General features: G+C 41.6%; 1 protein-coding gene across 1 annotated transcript in view; it reads right to left on the bottom strand.

The window, feature by feature from the left end:
• Positions 1-25,350, bottom strand: part of LOC124605349 (protein TRC8 homolog) — a 42,511-nt gene extending 17,161 nt beyond the window's left edge. The window contains exon 1 of the mRNA XM_047136970.1: positions 24,868-25,350. Coding sequence (XP_046992926.1) covers positions 24,868-25,105 — 238 coding nt within the window. The 5' untranslated portion in view covers positions 25,106-25,350. The remainder of the gene's footprint in view (positions 1-24,867) is intronic.
• Positions 25,351-25,803: the final 453 nt, after the last annotated feature.

Below are 25,803 nucleotides of genomic sequence, written 5' to 3'. Positions count from 1 at the left end.
GCTGCATCTTGTGCTCTTCATGGCATCCAGGAGCACCCGTTCCATATATGGAATGACTCCTCCTGCATACCGAGAGCACACTGGATTCCTTCCCTCCTTCGCGGCCATATCCCTAAGTCGCCTCATTACACACCTAATGTTGGAGCTCCCAACTATCAGTAATCCCAGTCTCTGTGAATGTCCAGACCTTGCAGGTCAAGAGGATTACTCTGGAAAAGGGCGAGTGACTTCATCTTACTCAGGGACTTCATCAGTCACAGATAGTACCCAAAACCGTTCATCAGACAAACTGAGGAGGCCCTCCAATTGGCCCCTGGGAAAGGCATTTGCTGCTGGGCACACCTTGGAACGATATCCCATTTGATCATGGGTGAGGGATCAACCTAACTAGAGGCAGAACCTGGGGTGGCCACAGTAGTGGACCAATTAGTGGACATGTGGGTCATTTGTTGGACTGCCCCGTCCGGTCCTCCAGTAATGCCCACTGGCAACAGCTTCCAGCTGTTTGTTGAAGCTAAAGAATACTGATGAAATATAAAATAAGTCATTTCATGAATCTGAACACACATTGAACTTAATATGTTTTTATCATTGTGTGTAAAAGTGTTACTGTGTTTAGTAGCAATGTGACATTCTGTACATTCATTTATGTTAGTAGAAGATAGCTATTATTTTAATAGTGCTATGTACGGTATCCCTTCTACGAGTCATCAGGCACATTTTCTCTAGTGTTGCAGAAGATATTTGCAATTTTGTTTTTGAAATGTGTAGTTGCAGTCAGTTCACACAATACTGCTCATCACGTCCTTTGCATTACTTCCCAAGTCGACAGAAAACATTGGTTTGTTTCCTGTTGAAAACAAAGTTATTTTTAAAGGAGAATCTTACACGTTCATTCGAAAGACTGGTTCCACATAAGTCTAGTGTGAGACTTCTTTTATCAATATATATTCACAGTGACATTAAAAAACAAAGAATAATTAGTATCCACAGGCGACAGAGCACTGCCCTGGCCTGCTCTGATTGCTACCACTGCGCAGCAGCATTACTCAGTCACAGCTGGAGTACTCATTATTCTTCATGTTCTACTGTCTGTGTTAATACATCCCTGTAACACAAACACCACAATAGACTATCTTGGGACTGTTCTATTGAACGGGCACATAAAAATTCCATTTTAAAAATAATTTTGTTTCCAACAGAAAACAAACCGACACTTTCTGTCGACACTGGGCGTCCCATGAAAGGTGTGTTGAACAAACTTATTTGGGCTGACTGCAATGAAACAATGCTAAAACAAAGTTGCAAATATCCCCAAATCATCTCATAAGATGTGCCTGATAATCTTGAGCAGGGAAACCCAAGTATACTCAATTTCAGTAATATAATTGTTAGCACTTGACAATGGCTGAATAAGCTAAAACTGAGCAGTTTTCTTAGAGTTAAGAGGTGCCCCCCCCCTCCCATAAAATAAAAACACATAGTGTTGGAATACAGAGACATAGAATATCACAGGTGTCATATACTAAATGTGTCCCCTCTTGTACAGCAAGGTATATATGGGTCATGGAGAAATGTCTTATTCTGAGTTTAGTCAGAAACACTGACTTCCTTTTCAGCGTATTGGAGAGGCTTGGTGAGAGATCTTCTCACACATCACTTATGAATGAAACAAAATGGTGTTAGGATGTGCAAATAGTGTTACGTTACACAGTTAAAATGTACAGTGGATACAGAAATGCATGATAATTAAATGGTTTGTGTTATTTCTATCATCATCTTGTTTGTTACTTGCAGTCACTGTTCTTCAAACTGACACAATTTTTCTTGTTGTCAATCAAATGGGAATCTACATGGGTACAGGGTAATCTTACTGTTGCCACTGTGTTGTTGTTCAGCTAATACATGTGAATACCACTGCCTCCAATTCCAACATGCCCTGTTACCCAACAGGAATCGTGTGAATCTAAGCCTTCTCGAGTTATATTGCAGATGAAATGCTGTTGCGTTTCTGGTTGGGTGGCTGTGTTGGAATACCACAATGATGTGACTACTGTCACATGTATCAAGTTTGCCACGAGATACATATTTTCTTAGCTAGGAGACGAGCTTAACGCTTGTCAAAAGGCATTTCAACACCACCACCTGGCTGGAAAGCTCACAGCTGTTCATCACGAAGACTCTGCCAACAGCTTTAAATTTTCAAAAAGCTGTCATGAATATTATGAATCATCTACATTTATAAAAGTAGAAATCCTTGGATAACATAAGATATATTGAATTTAATTGATGAAAAGAGAAAATTTAAAAATGCAGTAAATTAAGCAGATAAAAATGAATACAAATGCTCAAAAATGAGATCAACAGGGAGTGCAAAATGGCTAAGCGGGAATTGCTTGAGGACAAATGTAAGTATGTAGAAGCACATATCACTAGAGGTAAAAAAGATGCTGCCTACAGGAAAATTAGAGAGACCTTTTGCGAAAAGAATCACTTGCATGAATATCAATGGAAAACCAAGCAAAGAAGGGAACGCAGAAAGGTGGAAGGAGTATATAGAAGGTCTGTACAAGGACGATGTACCTTAGGGCAATATCATGGTAAGGGAAGAGGACGTAGGTGATGATGAGATGAGAGATAAGATACTACGTGAAGAATTCGACAGCACACTGAAAGACCTAAGTCAAAACAAGGCCCCAGCAGTAGACAACATTCCGTTAGAACGACTGATAGCCTTGGGCGAGACAACTTGTCCATCTGGTCAGTAAGATGTATGAGACAGGCGAAATACTCACAGACTTCAAGAATTATTATATTAATTCCAATTCCAAAGAAAGCACACGCAAACAGGTGTGAAAATTACCAAACTACCAGTTTAATAAGTCATCGATGCAAAATAATGACACGAACTCTTTACAGACGAATGGAAAAACTGGTACAAGACGACCATGGGGAAGATCAGTTTGAATTCCGTAGAAATGCAGGAGAACGCGAAGCAATACTCACTCTATGTCTTATCTTAGAAGCTAGGTTAAGGAAAGGGAAACCTATGTTTAGAGCATTTGTAGACTTAGACAACGCTTTTGACAATGTTGACTGGAACACACACTTCCAAATTCTGAAGGTGGCGAGGTTAAAAATATAGGGGGTGAAAGGCTATTTACAACTTGTACAGAAACCAGATGGCAGTTGCAAGAGTCCACGAGTACGAAAGAGAAGCAGTGGTTGAGAAGGGGGTGAGACAGGGCCGTAGCCTATCCCAGAAGTTATTCAATCTATATACTGAGCACACAGTAAAGGAAACAAAAGAAAAATTTGAAGTAGGAAATAAAGTCCAAGGACAAGAAATAAAAACTGAGGTTTGTCGATGACATTGTGTCAGAGACAACAAAGATATTTGAAAAACAGTTGAACAGAACGGACAGTGTTTTGAAAGGAGGACATAAGATGAACATCAACAAAAGCGAAACAAGGATAATGGAATGTGGTTGAATTAAATCAGGGAATTATATCAGCAAATGATACGCTTAAAGTAGTAGATGAGTTTTGCTATTTGGGCAGCAAAATAACTTAATGATGGTAGATGTGGAAGGGATATAAAATGTAGACTGGCGATGGCAAGGAAAGAGTTTCTGAAGGAGAGAAATATTTTCACATCAATTATAAATTCGAGTGTCAGGATGTCTTTTCTGAAAGTATTTGTATGGACTGTAGCCATGCACGGAAGAGAAACATGGACGATAAATAGTTAAGACAAGAAGAGAATAGAAACTTTTGAAATACGGTGCTACAGAAGAATGCTGGAGATTAGATGGTAAATCACGAAACTAATGAGGAGGTACTGAATAGAATTGGGGGGAAGAGGAATCTGTGGCACAACTTGACTAGTAGAGGGGATCGGTCGGTAGGACATGTCCTGAGGCATCAATGGAGCACCAATTTAGTATTGCAGAGAAGCGTGGAGGGTAAAAATTGTAGAGGAAGGCCAAGAGACTGAGTACACTAAGCAAATTCAGAAGAATGTAGGTTGCAGTCGTTACTTGCAGATGATGAGGCTTCCACAGGATGGAGTAAGCAGCACTGACAGCATCATCAAAGTAGTCTTTGGACTGAAAACAACAACAACAACCTTTGCTGGTTACATTTCATGTACTGACTAGTCAGGCATGGCTGTGTAGCAGTAAAGGACATTACTGGAAACAGAGGTGGTTGTTGTTGTGGTCTTCAGTCCCAAGACTGGTTTGATGCAGCTCTCCATGTTACTCTATCCTGTGCCCTCTATGATTTTTACCCTCCACACTGCCCTCCAATACTAAATTGGTGATCCCTCGATGTCTCAGAACATGTCCTACCAACCGATCCCTTCTTCTGGTCAAGTTGTGCCACAAGCTCCTCTTCTCCCCAATTCTATTCAATACCTCCTCATTAGTTATGTGATCAACCCATCAAATCTTCAGCATTCTTCTGTAGCACCACATTTTGAAAGCTTCTATTCTCTTCTTGTCTAAGCTATTTATCGTCCACATTTCACTTCCATACATGGCTACACTCCATACAAATACTTTCAGAAACGACTTCCTGACACTTAAATCAATACTCGATGTTAACAAATTTCTCTTCTTAAGAAACTCTTCCCTTGCAATTGCCAGTCTACATTTTATATCCTCTCTACTTCGACCATCATCAGTTATTTTGCTCCCCAAATAGCAAAACTCCTTTACTACTTTAAGTGTCTCATTTGCTAATCTAATTCCCTCAGCATCACCCTACTTAATTCGACTACATTCCATTATCCTCGTTTTGCTTTTGTTGATGTTCAGAGGTTACAGTATTGAATCCCAGACAGATCACAGCAATTTTCTTTCAGTATCCTTTAAATCTAACCTTCACCTTTCAATGATTAGAAGAGAGACCAGGAACGATACAAAGTTTGAAATCCATGTTATACCATATGCTTCCTTTCTCTGATTAATAACTAGGATAGATTAAGGAATTGCCAATTGTTGAAGTGGTGTCCAATTGGACAACATAAATTTGATCATTGAGTTACACAAAATTATGTACTGACCGAGGAGCAATGACAAAATCTGAGTGACCGAACTTCAGACTAGAGTGACCTTTCTTTCACTCAACATGTCTAGCATTTTTTTAGCATTCTTACTGACATTAGGCATTCTCTCGGAGAAAAAAAAAAGCACGCCATTATGAGACAACTGTATTTCGAATTGCACTATGATGTACCGTATGAAGAAAAATAACGGGTTGGGGAGGGGGAGGTTTAACTTACTGGAGTGCTGCTGCCAACATTATGATAATACAGCACTGTGTGGTCTCAGAATCTACATCATATGCCATCATCTCTATACAAACACTCTGCTATTACAAACTATTTAAAAACATTGTGCATCAGTTGAAACTTGCTACGGGTCATGGCAGGAACCTTCCTTATATACTGGACAACTTCATGATGGCCAATGTCAAAGAGTGGTCAGGTGTTGCACAGCAACATTTCAGCTAACTTGTGGATGGCATTCCTAGAGGGATCCAAGCATTTTAAAATACGCAAGGTACTGCTGCACTTCAACAAACGTGAAGATTGTAGTATTATTAAAAATCTTTACCATAGAATAAAATAAAAAATATCCAGATTGAAGGCAACCTGTTTGAATGTGTATATCTGTGAAATTTATAACTGCTACTGGATAATATTCAATACAATCTTACTAAAACTCAAGCGTTTTAAAATGCTTGGATCCTCCTTGGCGTGCTATCCACAGGGCAACACAATGCTGCCAATTTCTGTTTACTCTTCAACAATAGCCATCCTGAAGTCATCCAGAGTGTGAGGAAGGTTTCTCCTATGACCGACACCGCATTTGGACTGGTCTCTAGCATGCTCAATCTGCTACATACCAGAAAATAATGAAGATCATTCCATTTAGTTGATTCCCACCACGCGAGCCAGATGTGCTGATGAACCATCATCATGAAAGATGAACCCATCCCCAAAATGTTGATTGAAGGGCTGGACAACAGGTTGAATGTTCCTGTCAGTGTGCATCCCTCAGATTATGCTCAACAGCGATGAGATAAGTCATAAATCTGGATGGGATACTGGCCCGAAGTAAGACTGACCCACCTCCCTGCCAATATGGGACTCCACGTCTGAGTCATGCAGTGGTACACGGTCACCCCAAAACTATTATGGCATTCATAAGGTGTCAGAAAAAATTAAATTTGTCAGCGTAGATAACTCAAAAAATAAGTGTTCCCTGTTCTACCCCAGACTCCCCCCAGAAACCATGGCTGTGGCTGATCGTGTGGAGATGGTTGCAAACCGTTTATTGACACGGCCTTCCCAATTGCTTACAAAAAAGATTGTGTGCAAAATCTGTTACTTTCTCCTCCTAGTACCAAAGGACCATAATTTGTGGGCACTAGTTATCAGCTTGTGTTGCACGCAGGCACCCACTCTCAACAGTGACTGAACGGTGTCGACTGGTGTATGAAAAAATTCTGCAGGCAACTTCCCATGTAAACGTTCTGTAAAGTGATGAAGCTTGCGTGATTAAGCTTGAAATCACCCTCCAGATTATTTCTCAGGACTCTTACATGTCCTCCAAGGTCTATGTTGCAGTGCTATATCATATTTTCTGGAGACAGTTTACGACAGTCACACTTGTCAATAGCACACTCCTAAATTTTTTCAAGTAACTGAATTCAAGGGGTCGCCAAATAGCGAATTTGGTTTAAAGACATTTGAACTGATGAGTTTTCTTATAAAGCTCTGTGACTGTCGAGTTCACTTTTTCTCTTGTTATGGATACCAACAAATGAGGGTGCTCTATTTTCAATACCTCTAAGGAAAGATTAAAATAACTACTCTATATATGAGCTACAGTAATTCCATCACTTTTGTAATTGAGAATGAATATGTACATACTGACAAATGTTTGTCATTTTTTTAAACAATACAATTATAAATATATCACTGAACAATATTGTACCCATTGAATTAGTGTGTCATGTAATATGGTAAATTATAATCTTGAGAAACACTTCAGTTTACAGTTCTTTAACACACTAAGTTTTAATCACAGCATGTTTAGCTTACAACTACTTAGCTATTATACATTTTACTTCTACATATTAATTTGGAGGGAAAAAACCATCAATTGTTGTTTGTCATAATATTATTGCACTCTCTGAAGCCGCAACACCCACAGCAGCCTGAAATACCATGGAGACATCAGAAGTGGCGGTAAACCTCTCGAGAACACCAGGTGCAGCGCAGGTTGACGGTCTCACATTATGTTCCTCCTCAGATGATGAGGACAGTAAAGCATTGTCATTCTCTTCAGCATCATCAGTAGACCTTGTGACTAGTTCTTCAGCAGCACAGATTTTGTCATCTGCTAGCCTCCTTTGTTCCATATTGAAGGTACAAGGGGGGCACCAGCAGGGTGTAAGCCTGTACAAGAGCAACACCAGAACCTAAAGTTGTACCCGCATTATGCAGAAGTTCAGATATTGGATCATCAGTTCCCTCTTTAGTCTCAGCAGCATTATCAGTTGCTGTCCAGGCCTTCTTAAAACTGGTAGTTATGATGTCTGTTGTAGCTTCATCCCAAGCAGCAAGTTATGTTGTGGACAGCTTGCAGTACATTCCAATGTGGAACTGTTTCTTGTATTTCAATTGTACTGATAACATCCTTAAGAAGTCTGCATCTAATTATGCTTCATTGAGGCAATTATTCTTTGATCCAATGGCTGCAGATGGCTCGGTGTTAGCTGGTAAGAAGACAACTTCCATGTTTGGAAGTTCCAGGTCATCAAACTGATGTGCAGAGCAGTGGTCCAAAGTTAGAAAAGCATTTCTGTTCCTCACAGCCATTTGGTGCTAAAACCTTGAACAACCAGCTATGGAAGAGAGATTTGGTCAGCCAAACTTCATTGTTATTCTCATAGACGCATAAGAGACTGAATAAGTTGACTTTTTTAAAACAAAGTGGATTTTTGTACTTCCTAATCAGTAATGGTTTGAGCCTCTCAGATGCATCTGAATTACAACACAGGATCATTGCCGATTCTCCTTACTGTGTGTTTCCTCCATAACATGTTTCACACTTGATGTGTAATGTTTTTTCAGACATCAAGTTATAGAAAATGTCAGCTTCATCCAGCATGGGGCAGGATAACAGGATATGCTGTGGGCTCCATGTGTTGAAACCATTCAAACAGCGAATCACCCATTTCTTCACATTTGGCTCCCCTCATGCACTTGACATTGGCACTAAATGAACAGCTTCCAGACTTGCCTGCATCTGCGTTCTTGAACTTATTATTGATGAGAGAGCAGACTTCAGGATCCAAAAGTGTTCTGCAACCTATGTTTTAGTCTTCTCTCCAGTGTCCACCATATGTAGAAATTGCTGCTTTTGTTTTGACATCACAATTTTATGAGGTTGTCTACTTTTGATACACATTATGAGTGATTGGAAAAAAAAAAACATTCATTGTTCACAAAACAGATGAAAAACTGTGGATTGTTGCATGCTGAACACTGTGTGGTCTGCTGAATAACCCATCTCTTTCCCAGTGTCTTAAGCTGTGGAAGTGACACGTGAGCAGCAAGCAAGCAATTGGGCCACCGCTGTGAAATTACAGTACAGTATATTATTAAGAAAAACCATGTTAAATGCATTATGGAAAATACCTTAGTGCAAAGCACTACATAAGTGCACATTTATTTGTGTTTAGACAAAGAATAAGATATAGAATATGTAATGTGGGGCCCAAATTTTAGTTTGCTATATGAATTATCTGGAATTTGGTTTAAGCGGTACATTTATAGAGGTAATTCATCAGGGACTGAACAGCTGGTAGGATTAACCAAGTTTTAGTCTACGCGATTTCAAAATAATGAAGGTCTACTATATCCCGCTATAAGCCATGCCCACTTTGTAGGTCTACTACTGGAATTTATAAGAAGTAGTTTAAGACATTCCCTCACTGTGCCCAACAACTCAGGTTCTCTGGAACCTGTGACAAATTTAAATTACAGTATCAAAAGTACTTTGTAATTGAACTACTAGCTTCATAGGCATGTTTATCTAGACATGGTATCAAAACTGGCTCTTCAGACGGAAGACTGCTTGACCCTGGCTTGGTTACATGTACTGATTACTGAGTACATATGGACTTGAACCGTATTTCCAAGGCTGAATGTAAAAGCAATTATGACTAGCTACAAAATATTTGATCAAGTGTGTATCCACAACAGAGGAACATATTTGCAGAATAAAAATCCACCTCTGTTGCCAGAAACTTCTTAATTTATTTGATGACCAGCTTTGAAGCATAAAGCTTCATCTTCAGGTACCACCAAATTTATGGGAACATAAATGTGTGGCGGTCGATCCAGTCAGTCTTGGGGGTCACACCTACATCAAACAAATGCATGGAGTGTAGGACCAGTAACCACAGTGCCCACCTCGTCGTCATGACACAGAAGTAACTCATGCAGACACCCCAAAAGCCAGCTGACTGCTCTTAGTCGAACTGCAGTGGAATGATAACATCAAATTTCATTGCAGTGAATAAATGTACAGTGAGGCTCTGGTTAATATTCACAACCACTTAAATAGCTGTCTGCAAGATGAATGTGTGTGATCCCTATACAAATCTAATTACTTACTTTTATGGACTTAATGCATCTTCACCTAAGTACGGAGTTACCCTTACTAGTCAAGTTATTAGACTTATGAAAAGAGTTACTGGAATTTCACTCCACAATAAAACAGTTAATACTGGACTTGGGCATATTTTACTATGGTAAGGCTTCTGACAGAATACCCAACATTAAGAGTTCTTCCAATCATGCCCAACTTCAAGTCACTCAACTCTTCGTTTACTAAGATGGACACACATTGTGCCTAAATTTATAGTACAATTAAATTAACTTGCCACTTTTGACTGTCTTATGTACAGCATGTGGTTCATATCCTTGTCGTTGGCATGTGCTAAGCACGCCATACATACTGAGCTGAGGAATGCAAGAATCACTGATGACTGGTACCACATGACCCTTTTCTTTAACTGACAGTGAGCCAAGTTGCACTATACCAACTAAACTGTTGCTTGATTTTTTTTTTTTTTTTTTGGTGGGGTTTAAGGGCGCTCAACTACTGAGGTCATTAGCGTCCAGTCACTGTTGTTAGAGCACATGGAATCTAGTAAAACTCAAGGGGATGGGGGGGACACCAGAAGGACCTGACAAAGATGCAGGTAAAATAAGTAAAAAGGTTAGATGTCTTTGGACAAGCCAGTCAAAGTTATAAAACGCAGAATACGAGCAGCTGCTCGAGCGTCATCAGCTAAAACATCTGGTAAAGTAGATGGCAGGGACAGGACAACACGAAATTGACTAAAACGGGGACACGACAATAAAACATGGCGCACTGTCAATGCCTGACCACAAGGGCCCTGCGGGGCTGGGTCACTGGAGAGCAGGTAGCGGTGGCTAAACCGGCAATGCCCAATCTGCAACCTGGTCAGAAGGACCTCCTCTCGCCGAGATGGTCGGGAGGAGGTTGTCCAAGCAGTTGGGAGCGGTTTTACTGCCCGGAGCTTGTTTCCTTGGAGGGATGACCAAGCATCCCACCACAACGACACAAGCCTCTTACATACATCCCCACGAACGTCAGATGACGGGACATAATGGGAGGCTGGCCGAGGCAGGAGGACTGCAGCCTTGGCTGCAGCATCCGCAGCCTCATTCCCAGGCACTCCTACATGTCCGGGAACCCACAGAAAGCTGACAGGAGAACCATTATCAGCGAAAGAATGGAGGGACTGCTGTATCCGTTGAATCAAGGGATGGACCGGATAGGGAGCTCCAAGGCTCTGAAGAGCACTGAGTGAGTCAGAGCAGAGTACATACGATGAATGGCGGTGGCGGCAGGCATACTGAACGGCCTGATGGAGAGCAAAAAGCTCGGCCGTATAGCTCGAACATTGGTCGAGGAGCCGGTATTTAAAGGTGGCGGTCCCGACGACAAAGGCACAGCCGACACCATCGTCAGTTTTGGAGCCATCGGTGTAAATAAAGGTGTGACCGGCAAGTCGAGCACGAAGTTCGACAAACCGTGAGCAATACACTGCAGCCGGAGTACCCTCCTTCGGGAGTGAGCTGAGGTCGAGATAAATATGAACCGGAGCCTGGAGCCAAGGTGGTGTCAGGCTCTCACCCTCTCTGAAGGTGGTAGGGAGGGTAAAATCCAATTGTCGAAGCAGGCGACGGAAGTGGACTCCGGGGGGCAGCAGGGCAGACACATACAACCCGTACTGACGGTCGAGAGAATCGGCGAAGAAGGACTGGTAAGAGGGGTGGTCGGGCATAGACAACAGCCGGCAGGCATACCGACACAGCAGTACGTCACGCCGGTATGTCAATGGTAATTCGGCAGCTTCAGCATAAAGGCTCTCGACAGGACTAGTGTAGAAGGCTCCGGTCGCAAGACGTATCCCCCGATGGTGGATGGAGTTGAGCCGGCGTAAGAGGGATGGCCGAGCAGACGAGTAGACGAAGCTCCCATAATCCAGCTTCGATCGGACTATGGACCGATACAAGCGAAGCAGGACAGTGCGATCCGCTGCCCAAGATGAACCGCGAAGAACTCTGAGGACATTAAGGGAACATGTACAGCGGGCCGCCAAATAAGAGACATGTGGAGACCAACACAGTTTCCTGTCCAACGTGAGCCCTAGAAACTTAGTTGTTTCCACGAATGGGAGAACAACGGGACCGAGATGTAAGGATGGCGGAAGGAACGCTTTATATCGCCAAAAGTTGATACAAACCGTCTTCTCTTCAGAGAACCGGAAGCCATTTGCCACGCTCCATGAGTAGAGGCTGTCTAGACAACGCTGAAGGCAGCACTCCAGGAGGCATGTTCTCTGGGCACTGCAGTAGATCGCGAAGTCATCGACAAAGAGAGAGCCTGAGACATTAGGTGGAATACAATCCATTATTGGATTGATCGCGATGGCAAAAAGGGCTACGCTCAAGACGGAGCCCTGAGGCAGTCCGTTCTCCTGGAGGAAGACGTCAGACAATACGGAACCCACACGTACCCTAAACTTTCGATCCGTTAAAAAGGAATCAATAAAAAGGGGCAGGCGACCGCGTAGGCCCCACCTGTGCATAGTGCGGAGGATACCTCCTCTCCAACAGGTATCATAAGCCTTCTCCAAGTCGAAGAACACTGCTACCGTTTGGCGCCTTCGCAAAAAGTTGTTCATGATGAATGTCGACAAGGTCACAAGGTGGTCAACAGCGGAGCAGCGGCGACGAAAGCCGCATTGGACATTAGTAAGTAGCTGTCGAGATTCAAGAATCCAGACTAACCGAGCATTAACCATGTGCTCCATCACCTTACAGACACAGCTTGTAAGAGAAATGGGGCGGTAACTAGAAGGAAGGTGTCTATCCTTCCCGGGTTTGGGTATAGGAACAACGACGGCGTCACGCCAACGCATGGGGACCTGACCTTCGGTCCAGACGCGATTGTAGGTACGAAGAAGAAAGCTTTTGCCCGCCGGAGAAAGGTGTGCCAGCATCTGAACGTGAATGGCATCCGGCCCTGGAGCAGAGGACCAGGACAGTGCAGGCGCACGTTCGAGTTCCCGCATAGTAAAGGGGGCATTATAAGTTTCCAGATTCAGCGAGTGGAAGGAAGGTCGCCGAGCCTCTTCTGCCTCTTTCCTGGGAAGGAAGGCAGGGTGGTAATGGGCGGAGCTTGAAACCTCCGCGAAAAAGCGGCCAAAGGCGTTGGAGACAGCCACAGGATCAACAAGGACCTCATTACCTGAGGTCAGGCCAGGTGTCTTTGATGAGTCTACGGCATTGCGCTCGGAGTCGTTTGTATTCAATACAATTCGCCAACGTAGGATGGCGGCGAAAGGTGCGTAAAGCACGTCGTCGAGCACGGATAGCGTCCCTACAAGCCTCATTCCACCAGGGGACGGAAACGCGATGTGAAGAAGAGGTAGTACAAGGAATGGAACGTTCGGCAGCATTGATGATAACAGACGTGAGGTAATCGACCTGACTGTCACAACTGAGAAAAACGTGGTCCGGGAAGGTTGCCAGGGAGGAGTAAAGTCCCCAGTCAGCTTTCGGTATGTTCCAGCGCGAAGGATGTGGGGATGGGGTGTAGTGCAGGAGACGAACGACACAGGGGAAGTGGTCGCTCGAATAGGTGTCAGAAAAGACATACCACTCGAACCGACGAGCAAGAGTGGTAGAACAGATCGAGAGGTCCAAGTGGGAGTAGGTACGAGTAGAGTCCGAGAGGAAAGTCGGGGCGCCGGTATTGAGGCAGACAAGATTGAGATGGTTGAAGACATCCGCCAAGAGTGAGCCTCTTTGACAGGATGCAGGAGAGCCCCAAAGGGGATGATGGGCATTGAAGTCGCCAAACAATAAAAACGGCAGGGGAAGCTGAACGATCAGGTGCATCATGTCAGCCCGACTGACAGCAGATGACGGTGGAGTGTAGATGGTACAAACTGAAAAAGTAAAAGCAGAAAGAGTAATACGAACAGCTATTGCTTGGAGTGGGGTGGTCAATGGGATGGGATGGTAATAGACATCGTCCCGAACAAGCAACATGACCCCGCCATGAGCTGGGATACCGTCCACAGGGGTGCGGTCATACCGCTCCAAGGTATAGTGGGTAAAGGCAATACGGTCAGCCGGGCACAACTTGGTTTCCTGGAGACCAAGGACGAGCAGACAGTGCAGGCAGAGGAGCAGTTGTAATTCCTCCCGATTAGATCGAATACCTCTTATGTTCCAATGTAACAAGGCCATCGCTAGTCAAAAAGTTGGGGGAACAAGACGGGGAAGAGCTGGTCACCTCGACGGCCGCAGAGGGCCAGGTTGCGAGGGGACAACACTACAACCGGCGGGAGGCGGACCCGGTTCCATCGAGTCGTCGCCAGCTGCGGCCGCTGTCCCTGGTTGTGTAGGAGGGGCAGCATCATTTGCCGACGAGAGGCCAGCTGAGCGCCTGGCAGCAGAGCGTCCTGGCGAAACTGAGGACGGCCAGGAGCAGCGACTCATGGATGGAGCGTCAGACGAAACGCGCCGGGGTGGAGAGGGGGATAGAGACTTCTTCTTGGAGGCCTTCTTGGAATGCCGAGGAGGCACAGTGATGGTGGGCTGGACCCGAAGAAGGTCCTCACGCGCGGGGTCCATTTTGGAACGCCGGACCTCGGAAGCTGGGGTCCGGAACGTTTCCCCGATGGACGCCTGAGAAGAGGATCGCTTCTCAGGTGGCGGGGGGAGAGGAGGAGGAGGAAGGGTGGCCCCTGGAGCAGAGGGGGCGGGGGCCACGGGGGAGGAGGATTTGGAAGGGAGGAATTTGGGAGGCGGAGGCAGAGCCCCCTGATGGGCGGAGGAGGTGGAGGGGGGACAGGATAGGGGTGAGGATACCGCGGAAGGAGTGGACACAACTTAGGCAAACGAAGTGGTCAACAGCACGGGATGGAGGCGGTCATACTTCTTCCTGGCCTCAGAATAAGAGAGCCAATCCAAAGTTTTGAGTTCTTGTATCTTCTTCTCCTTCTGATATGCGGGGCAGTCTGAGGATCTAGGCGAGTGGATGCTAGGACAATTAGTGCACCGAGGTGGTGGGGTGCATGTATGTTCCTCACGAAGAGGACGTCCACAATCGCCACAAAGGGGCTCAGCCTCACACCATGACGACATGTGCCCAAAGCGCAAACACCGAAAACAGCGCATAGGAGGCGGGACGTAAGGTCGCACGTCGCACATCACCTTTACCTTCTCCGGGAGAACGTCCCCCTCGAAGGCGAGGATAAAGGCCCCGGTGTCGATGCGACGGTCTTTGGGGCCGCGCTGGACTCGCCGGACGAAATGCACGCCTCGGCGCTTCAGGTTGGCCCTGAGCTCCTCATCAGATTGTAGCAGGAGGTCACGATGAAAAATAACCCCCTGCGTCCTATTTAGTGCCAGATGTGGGACAATGGACACTGGGATGTCCCCTAGGCGGTCGCACGCCTGGAGCGCCGCCGACTGTGTGGCGGAGGTGGTCTTGATAAGAACGGACCCTGAACGCATCTTGCTGAGAGCCTCGATTTCCCTGAAGATGTCCTCAATGTGCTGAACAAAGAACATGGGCTTGGACGTGGCGAACGTCCCCCCCATCGGTTCGAGAACAGACCAAATAGCGGGGGAAGTACTTCGCCCCAAGCCGGCGGGCCTGTCCCTCCTCCCAGGGAGTGGCCAAGAGGGAAAGGGCAGGAGAACCAGAACTAGAAATGGTACCTTTTCTTTTGAAAGACTCGGCCGCAGAGCGACCTGATACGTGTTGACGTTTCATCTGCGAAATGTCCGCCCCGATACCACACACTCCGACCAGGGGCTCTCCCCACGGGCGCCACCCAGCCTCAGCAAGGGCCACCTGGCAGGATGACCGTTGCCGGGAGTCCTGATGCCCCAAGGAGACGGGCATCTACTCCTTGGCCGACGTGGGGAGGGTGCAGCTCAGGTATCGGCAGTACGATCCCTGTGTTGTCAGGGGGCTACAACCTAGAGGGTACATGACGACCCCACCACAACGGTCTGGCTACCGTGCTGGATTTCTGGTGCCATGGAAAGTCCATCATGATCGCTGGTGCAGATGGGGACGCACTATGGGCATAACTTATACAACCCATCAGGCGTTTAGGCCCAATTTGAGGAATAGTGGGTATGGTTACAACGCCGGTACAATGCTGAGTGCCAAGGTCTTGGTGCACTTAGGACCAGTGGTACACCACGTAAGGTGTCCTTCCCCAAAAGGCTCGTACTTCTGTAGAATTTTGAAAAATGGAGGTCAAACCCCAAAGGGGACCATCAAATGGAAGGCCGAAACGGTTGGAACTCCTTTTAGTCACCTCTTATGACAGGCAGGAATACCTCGGGCCTATTCTTACCCCGGACCCGCAGGGGGGAACTGTTGCTTGAGAAGGAAGTTAAATATCATTTGTGTTACTAGAACATAAGTGTTACACTCCACCCTCCTGCTAATATACAGGGTGTTTCAAAATGAATATACGGCTTTTAAGGCTTTGTAGCACATATTATATTCAACTAACAATTATAAATAATACACCAAATGAAAGAGAAGTGAAACTTTGGTGAATGTGTCAGGAGTAACTGTTGCAATAACACTGTTTCTGAAGTCAGATAGATCAGCTGGTACCGGAAGCATACACACACGATCACGTCAGATCATGTGTGAACATGGAGGTCATGCATAAAATGCTATGTCAACCAGCCCCTTGCACCCAATCAACTGGTCGGATAAGTCGTCGTCCAACCAGTCACATACTGAGTTATGCCATTGAGGCAGTGCACCATCTTGCTCCCAAATAAAGATGTGGTGTTCAGCTTGTTCCCATTGAGGCATGGGCCATAGCTGTAGCACATCAAGCTAAGGAACAACAGTTACAGTTGATTCACCAAAAAAGAAATGCCCATAAACTTTCTGCGGGGATTTTTCATGGGGTTAAGTGTGAAAGTTTTTCAGTCATTCTGTCATTCCATACTCTTCCCCCCACTGCGCACAGGTATACAAACAAAACTGTTTGAATTGCTCTTTCATTTAGTGTATTATTTACAATTTTAAGTTCAACGTAATAAATGCTACAATGCCTTAAAACCGATATGTTCATTTTGAAACACCCTGTCTATGGAAACACTGAGTCACTTGGCCATCAAGTCTTCTGCAAGGAATGAGTGCATATTTTATTCTTTGGCACATATTTCATTCTTATAGTGCTACCAGATTTAAAGACATGTCTTATCTTTGTGAAACACACAACTCTTTTAAAAACACTTGCTAGACATAGCTTGACTGTAAAGTTGCAACTGTTTTCCTTCATTACAGTGTGGTGTAGTGCAAGATATGATTGATTCTCTCTTATTTTTAATTGACTATTTTTACATATATATGAAACAACACAATGTTAAATTGAGTGCTTCTTTCCGATTCTTCAGTTAATGTTTTATTTGTACGAGTGGCCTTTTATTTGTAGAGTGCGTGGTTCATTTACCCACTATACATTTATGAAATGGAGAAATGGGCCACACAGAAATGCTAACTGAATTATATGGGGCAACTGTGCAACATGCTAGAAGTAACTTGACCATATGGGGGCCAGATGCCTCAAATGGCCCTGTTGCCCTATTTCTTTAAAAATGATTTGTATAGCACTACTGTAATTATTAAATGTGGTTTACAAGTAAATTTAAATATAATCTTCATGATAAAATTAGCACAACCTTTAATCAGCATAGGTCATGGTGCAGAAATACAGGAGTAAAACACAAAAGGGGGCTACATTTACTTAGAGTACTGAAGACCTGAAGTAAGTGCTCAATGCTGTGAAAAATGAAAATAAGATTACCTATGGTGCGGGAGTTTTGTATGTCCCTCACCTCAAACTAAAATATTACGTTAATAGTACATTAAGGAATGGACACATATCGTGAGAAGGTAGAGATGGTGACGGTGTCATCTTATCTACATCCAAAAGATGAAGAAGTTGCAAATGTCATCAGAAGATGTTGAGTATTGTATCAAACAAAACAAACTATAACTACACAGTCCGATTCTCAGCAAAAGTGACTGAATTTTATATCCGTTTAACTACTGATCCCATCTGAGAAATGGATGCATGAATTAATTGCATGGTACTTTGATCAATTTCCTTTAAATTTAAACACCAATGGCATTACAGACTGCTCATTATAACCAGAACTTTAAGGAGCAACGGTGAAGCTGTTAACATTAAGTCTTGATTAAACCGAGTAAAAGTGCCACATCCACTTTTGAAATGATACAAACCGTTTACAGTAGTGAAGCAACAAATCGTAAAAATGTTTTCAAATGATGTGAAATGTTTCACGGTGGTTGAGAGAGAAAACGGAAAATAATCCACATTCAGGATCATCACTGACAGTTCGAGCCAAAGAAAATGTTCAACAAGTGGCTGAAATTCTTTAAAATGATTGCTGTGCATCTACAGCATTAACTGAGGAGGTCATTGGAGTTCTTAAAACAACTGTCCATCACTTTTGAACTGCAAATTTGCACAAAAAGAAAGCCTGTTGTTGCTCTGTACACCACCCCCTCACTGAAGATGAAAAAGATTGCAGAGTAGAACACTGCAGACACACAAAAGTATCACCAGCTAGGAACTCAGACTCACATCTTGAATCATAATGGGTGGTGAAACACGGTGTTTTCACTACAAATCAATTACAAAACGTCAAAAGTAAGTAATAGAAAGGTCCAGAATCTATGGGGGGGGGGGGGGGGGGCATCCAGAAAGGACTTGTCAAGACACTACTGTATTTTCTTTGACCCAGAAAGAATTAACTATAAAAACTAACACCTGAAGGTCAGATGGTGAAGGCAGACTTGCTATTTGAGCGTTTTAAATATTTTATGGATGTGGACTGTTCAGGTTCAATCTGAATACCAAAATTAAGGAACTCCGTGTTTATTGCACTTAACCAGTGCACAAAAGCAAGATCATATGCAATTTCTTGATTAAAAAATGTACTGTGGTGCTTGAACACCCCATTATTCATTTGATTTGTCTCTGCATGACTTCTGAATATTTCCAAAACTAAAAGAGCCAGTGAAAGGAAAGCATTTCGAAACAATTTCCTGACATCCTGACATCTACAACCATGATACTACAGGCATTCCAAAGGTTGAGTATCAGAACTGTTGTAGAAATTATTCTAATTTCCTGTTATATTATGGTACACAATGGCCTATTTTGCATAGAAAGTCATGCAAACTAACAAAAAACAAGGCCGTGTATTTTACATTTTATTTCACACAGTTCCTTCCCTACAGGACAGATTGTGCATATTATTCAAAAACTTACAAATGGATATGAATTTTTTTTTTTTTCGTTCAGTAAATGGTATTACCTTTTCATAAAGAAATTCAAAGTACTGAACTTCCTCATTATGATCAGGTCAATCCACAATTAACTTATGATTCCTTTTTTAAAAACTCACAGACACTGTGATAAAACTAAATGGCCCTTTTCAAAGTAAGAGTTGTTTGAGTAATGGCATCAAACAAAAGTGTAGGACTAATTATTCTAGGTATGAAAATACTGCAGTTTTTGTTCCTCAGCTCATGGTAAAATAATACTAAAGCTTTGAGGATTTAAAGAAAATTATGTAACTGAAAACCGGATTGAGAAGAGGTGACTCTACAGACCACAATGTAAGCAAGTGAACAAGGTCGGTTAGAAACCACACTTTTTCAATGGGTTCTTTTTACAGAATATTGGGTCATAGAGGCAAGCATCATTAATTTGTGATGTACACAAAACCCACATTTCCAGCAAACTGAATTGAATAGCTTTGGAACACTATGTTACTGTCAAGGTTGCCGTCTCACAATGCCCATATTTCACAACCCCTTGATGTTTTACTGCTACAAACACTCACCTGTAATATAACTCCTTTGGCATTAATAGCAATAGAATTACAGACATGGATGTCATCCTAAACTAGACTAACACAGCTCATTTAGAGTGCACTATATAGACTATCTGGGTAAATTTTCTCTAAAATCTTGAAGTAACTGGGTTCATGTTAAGAGAGTTGGGTTGTTTGAATTTTTCTGTAACTCAAACATTCAGAGAGTTTTAGATATGATATTTCAATGAGCAAATTTCAGTCTATAATAACTGACTACTTTAAAAATTATCTTTAATAAAACATATGAAACGGCAGGGTTTAAAATAAAATGGATGAAGTTCATGTTTTAACACTGTGACCCAGTTACCCCCCATTTCTTTATACGCATATACTCTCCTATATAGCCACACTTCAAACACAGTGTGCCCATATAGCAAGATTTTTCATCTGAACTGTATACATGCCACACTGGTAGCACATTCACAGTCAAAACAAAGACAAAAAAAGAGAGAGGAAATCAGAGGGGAAATATGACATATTTAACATGATATGCACTCATTGTTATCAGCTCTTTATTATGAAACATAGTTAGCATCTTCTGGACCCTCTAAAGTCAAACAAACAAATAAATAACTTCTACCAGTACTCTTGATCACTCTTAAGCAGCTTGTGGCACAGTTAAAGTGGTTTAGGTGAAATGCGATACGATTTATGTTACCCATGTTACAGTAAGACAACTTAATTAGCCATATAGTATAAATTTGTTTCCCTGTGAGAAAAATTATTTTCTGACAATTTTTCCTCTTGTATACTCCAGAGTATTATAGTATTATGGCTGTACCATGCATAAAACCTGTTGCAACATGAAAATGAGCTTCTACTGTTTACATTTTGTTACTGTTACCATCAAAACCCAGATTCTGACCTTGGCTCCAGATTCTTGGAGTCGAAATAAAGTGATGAAAGAATTTAATGTAAGTGAGTACATGGTGCGACAAGCTAGAAAGCTAAAATCTGAAAAGGGTATTTTGGAAACTCCTGGTCCAAAAAAAAGGTAAAACTCTTTCTGAAAATACAGCAAGGCTTGTAACAGATTTTTATGAAAAGGATGAAAGTTCCAGAGTGTTACCTGGAACAAAAGACAAAGTAAGTGTTCAAAAGAAATGTGTACATGCAAGAAAGGCTCATTTTGTGTAACTTGAGAGAACTCTATTATTCTTTCAAATAGGAGAATCCCGAGGTAGAAGAAGAATTTTCAAAATTTTGTTTCTTGAGACCTAAATGGTGTATCCTTGCTGGTGCTGCAGGCACACACACTGTATGTGTATGCAGTATCCACCAGAATGTTGAACTATTACTGGATGGTGTGAAAATTGAAGAACATTATAAAGACCTAATTAAGATGCTTGTGTGCAACACGGAAAACCAGAACTGCACGCTACATCACTGCGACAGCTGTCCTTCAAATACTGCACTAACTGAGTACTAAGTGAAGATTATGATTTAGAAAAAGAAATTGTAATCAGTCGGTGGGTTAACAAAGACAGGGCAGAAATGATCAAACAGTCTATCAGTGTTGAAGACTACATTTCTTTATTAGTTAGGTCATTGGAAAAACAGCCTTTAAAAGATTGAAAGAAGACCCACCACCCAAAACAGCAATTATTGTGATGGATTTCAGTGAAAATTATTCCTTTGTTATACAAAATGAGATCTAAAGTTACCACTGGAATAGAGGTGGTTGTACTCTACACCCAGTTGGAGTTTTTCTAAGAAATGAGGAAAACAATGTTTTTGTTTCCAACCACCGTTTTATTAGTGATGACCAAGAACATGACACTGGTTTTGTTAACTTTGTACAAAAAGAAATTACAAAGTGGCTGTCATTACATCATACTGACATTGACTCAGTTCACTACTTTACAGATGGTTGTGCTGGGCAGTACAAAAATAGAAACAGTTTTAAAAATTTGACTGAACACTTGAGAGACTTTAATTTGAAGGCCCAACACACTTTTTTTGCAACAAGTCATGGGAAGTCAATTTATGATGGCCTAGGAGGAACTATTAAAAGAATTTTAAGGAAAGCCAGTCTACAGCTTTCAGACGAAGAACAAATAATGACAGCAATCTATGTGTACAAGTTTTGTGAAAAAAATATTGAAAACATTCATTTTCACTTTATCGACAAAAAAGAAGCTGATTTGCTACGGTTAAAGCTAGAAAAACGTTTTTCAGCAACCCGAACCATTCCTGGAACTTCAAACCACTTCCAACAAACAATCTTTAAATTAGAAAGACTACAGATAGTGTAAAACCCTCCTTAGTCTTCTTTCCATTCTTCTTCTGATTGGGTTCGTGTTGAACCATCCATAAATAGCTATGTTGCTGCAAATTATGATGGTAACTGGTACTTTGGACTGGTAAAAACAATATTCAATGATGAAGAAGATGCAGAAATTCTATTTCTACATCCTTCAGGACCAGCTGCATCATTTTATTGGCCTGAAACAGAAGATTCTTGCATCGTGCCTTTGGAGCACATAGTCTGTGTAGTAGACGCACCTCAATCAAGCGGCACTGGAAGAATGTATTACTTCAAAAAAGACTGTATCAAAAAAACTGAAAGCTCTTGGATGAAGTGGAAAAACAGTTTGAATCAGCATTAACATTTATTAAAAAGTCAAAATTACTCAAAAAATTCAATGTTTCAAGCAATCAGTTGGGTTATACATAAGTGTCTTAAGTACACTATCTTTGTACACAATTCTAATGTAATCTACTATAATTAATAAACATGTTAAAAAGCTATCATTATTTTTGTTTTATCAAGTAGCCTATATTTTTAAGAGTAAATTAAGACAAATTTGAGCAATAGACTTGCTATAAAAATTCATGATGTTATCTAAAAGAGTTTTTAAGATCAGCAATTTTAAAGTTTTGAATACAAATTAAATTTACTATTTTCGAAGATTCGGAAAACGAAAAACATAAAAACTTTAAAAATTTATAAAAAAAACTATAAGAGATACAGCAAAAAAATTTGCAGGTGTTGTCAGGATGGTATTAGAACTATTTGAGCCAAATTTCATGAAAATCTAAGGAGGTGGGTGTAAAATTTATTTTTTATTGGGTGATTTGATATGGAATGACCCACCCGACATATTCCTCTGCCAGGAATTACAATTTCTATCAACTGCTACCTGAATTTGAGATGATAATCAAGAATTCCAACCGAGTGAGGTGGCGCAGTGGTTAGCACACTGGACTCTCATTCGGGAGGACGACGGTCCAATCCCGTCTCCGGCCATCCTGATTTAGGTTTTCCGTGATTTCCCTAAATCGTTTCAGGCAAATGCCGGGATGGTTCCTTTGAAAGAGCACGGTCGATTTCCTTCCCAATCCTTCCCTAACCCAAGCTTGCGCTCCATCTCTAATGACCTCGTTGTCGACGGGACGTTAAACACTAACCACCACCACCAAGAATTCCATTTCTTTGTGTTACATCTACATTACGCTGCAGTCTAAGGCATGTTTCTATGACTAATGTTTCATCTCCAAATTGACATATGACAAAGACTAACTCAAAGAAGCTCAGGAAATCAAAATATTTTTCTTGTTCTTGTATACTTAGCTGGGCGCCACTGCAGAAATAAATATGTACCGACATACATAAAATTTTACGTAGCTTAAGCAGCTGACTGTCAGTCTTAGTAGATCCTTGATAAACAGGAAACAATATGAAAAGATACTGGGTTCAAACTGAATAGAGATGCTGTACTGTATACTCAATTTATACATCTAGTACTTCTGAGCCTTTTGCTCAGACTGACAGAACTAAGACTTTCAGTGAATTTCAAGACAGTTTTTATACATTATGTGCAGGGAATAGTGGCCCTGCCCCCTTGAGTGTCTCTTTATATTCAGGACATTTCTTAATTACATTACACTGCTTTTCTGAATTTATCTTTGAGCTTTAATTGTTTACAATGAAAAGTGAGTTATAAACAATTTAACTGCACCTATTGTGCTATGCTACAAATCAATGTTACCACAATGATAATTTCGTATTTACAGTCAATTACCTTCTTCCAACAACCAACCAAATTGTCACTTTCCAAAATAAACCAGGTAACTGGCTACATAACAGATCAGAATATCACCACAGCCCATATTTCTAGAGGGGGCATTACCACACTCAAAGATTACATCAGTGAAGTCTGTATTATAAAAAGCTGAAAAATATATGAAAGTAAGGGTTTCATTGTACTGTAACAAACATTTTCCACTTCTAGTTGGAAAAGATGATTCCAGATTACCACACTGTTCTCTGATTAGAACAATCATACTGCAATAGCTACAGTCCACAAAATAATTGAAATTCAAGATATACTCTTTAAGAATATGACATGCTACCTCAAATATATTGTGTCTATGAAAGTCTACTAGGTTCAGTGACAGAAGACTCACACTCAAGTTTCACGTGAAAAGCTTGTACTTGGAAACATTTGGAGAATTTTGACTATGTTGTACTCTTGGTATTGTCCACCATAAATTATACCTAACAGAAAATATTTTATAACAAAGTGACACCATCTAAAAATTAATCCTCCTCAGAAATTACAGCAATCGTTCCTTCCACAGAACAAATCTGCTCAGGTCTCTGGTTAGGAATTAAAGGAAGTGACAGTTTTAACTGTACAAAATAATGTTATTCAAAACTGCATCAGAAGAAGAAATTTGTATAACCACTAGGGTTGTTAACAGGACACCACTACCGAGGACGAAGTAAAAACGAGCTTGAAAGAAATTACAGTATGCAAAACTTATGTTCCTTTTCGGGCGCTTTTTTTTTTTATTTTCGCAATGTTCCTATGCAGATAACAGCTATCTATTCTTCAGCTTGAAATTAAACGGGCAATATAATGACTTGCTATTTATGCAACTCTGCTTGCAACTTAAAGCGTGCTGTTTAAAATATAGTTAAGTATCATCAAGGTGATGACATTTAAAGTAAAACAGGTGGCGAACATCAATTATAATAAAAGCTATTTTACAACATGTATCATATGACATCATGCGAAAGCTTGTCATCTTATGACAAACGATGTTTATCAGGCCATAGTTCCCTAAACAATTTGTGTACATCTCTTTCCACAATAATAATTGCACTGAGTGACAGCATACAGTAAACAAAATAAGGAACCAAAATGAAAAGAGATGTACATTCTCAGCGTATACTGACACTGACAGAATTAGTGACAGAAGTAAAGCATTATCTAGGGTACATGATGCGGCAAAATATTAACCTACGTCATTCTGACACTTAACTTTGTACTCACCAAAACCGGAGAGTATGAACTTAACAGCTGCAATTATGAGAAATTCGTAAAATCTGTCTTCACCAAAGCTGTCAATTTCATCAACGTTCTGACCATTGGTTTCGAACGATGAATTATCAGAATTACTTTCGCCAATAGGCAAACCATGTCCAATTCGTAAAAGTTCGTCTATGACAAACAGTGGTGGTACACGAAGAATGACGTCCACTAGGCTAAGAAACCTCATTCTCATCGACATCTGTAAATTCTTAATTTAAAAACTGTACTAGAATTTGATGTTCGAAACACCCTCCTAATACACCAATTCCTCTTGTTTTCCACACAACCACACTAAGCAATGATATTATATACACAAATGCAACAGTCACTTCAAAGAAAATATATCTTGTAAACAGATGTCGCTGACGCACGAAGTCTAAGCTAGTCTCTACACAGGCCGCTAACGACCCCATTAATGTTGAAACCAGCTGGACTGTGTTTTGATCTACGTAATCCCAAAGAAATGCATGTTTTAAACCTGCCGTTCCTGAGAATATAGTGCCTCGAAAATCTGAATATCTTTAATTTTTAAGGATTAAAGAGTGTAAAACTGTACGGAAAACAATGAACATTTCCAGTTTTGGGGGCCTATATAACAGTTATCAAACAAACATTGCATAAAGCACGAAAAAAGAAAGTTTTGCTGAGGCAAGCAAAGAGAACACAGCTATAATTTCACTGGAATAAACAAAATGCCATACTAAATACGGAAATAGTAATTATATACATATTAATATGTACGTTCTCTACAAACACGCGGCAATAAGTGGCAGATATTCCCATTGAGTGGTTAACAATGCTACTGATTACGCGAGACACGATATATTTCATTAATGTATTCCAGTGTAGAGTAATAGGAAGTGGACCGTTAGTCTCATAACTTGTTCCATTTATTCC

The sequence above is a fragment of the Schistocerca americana genome, chromosome 3, assembly GCF_021461395.2.
Source record: "Schistocerca americana isolate TAMUIC-IGC-003095 chromosome 3, iqSchAmer2.1, whole genome shotgun sequence".
In the NCBI taxonomy this organism is placed as follows: Eukaryota; Metazoa; Arthropoda; class Insecta; order Orthoptera; family Acrididae; genus Schistocerca; species Schistocerca americana.
Note: the sequence above shows the minus strand (reverse complement) of the source record. Positions and strands in the feature narration are given on the sequence as shown.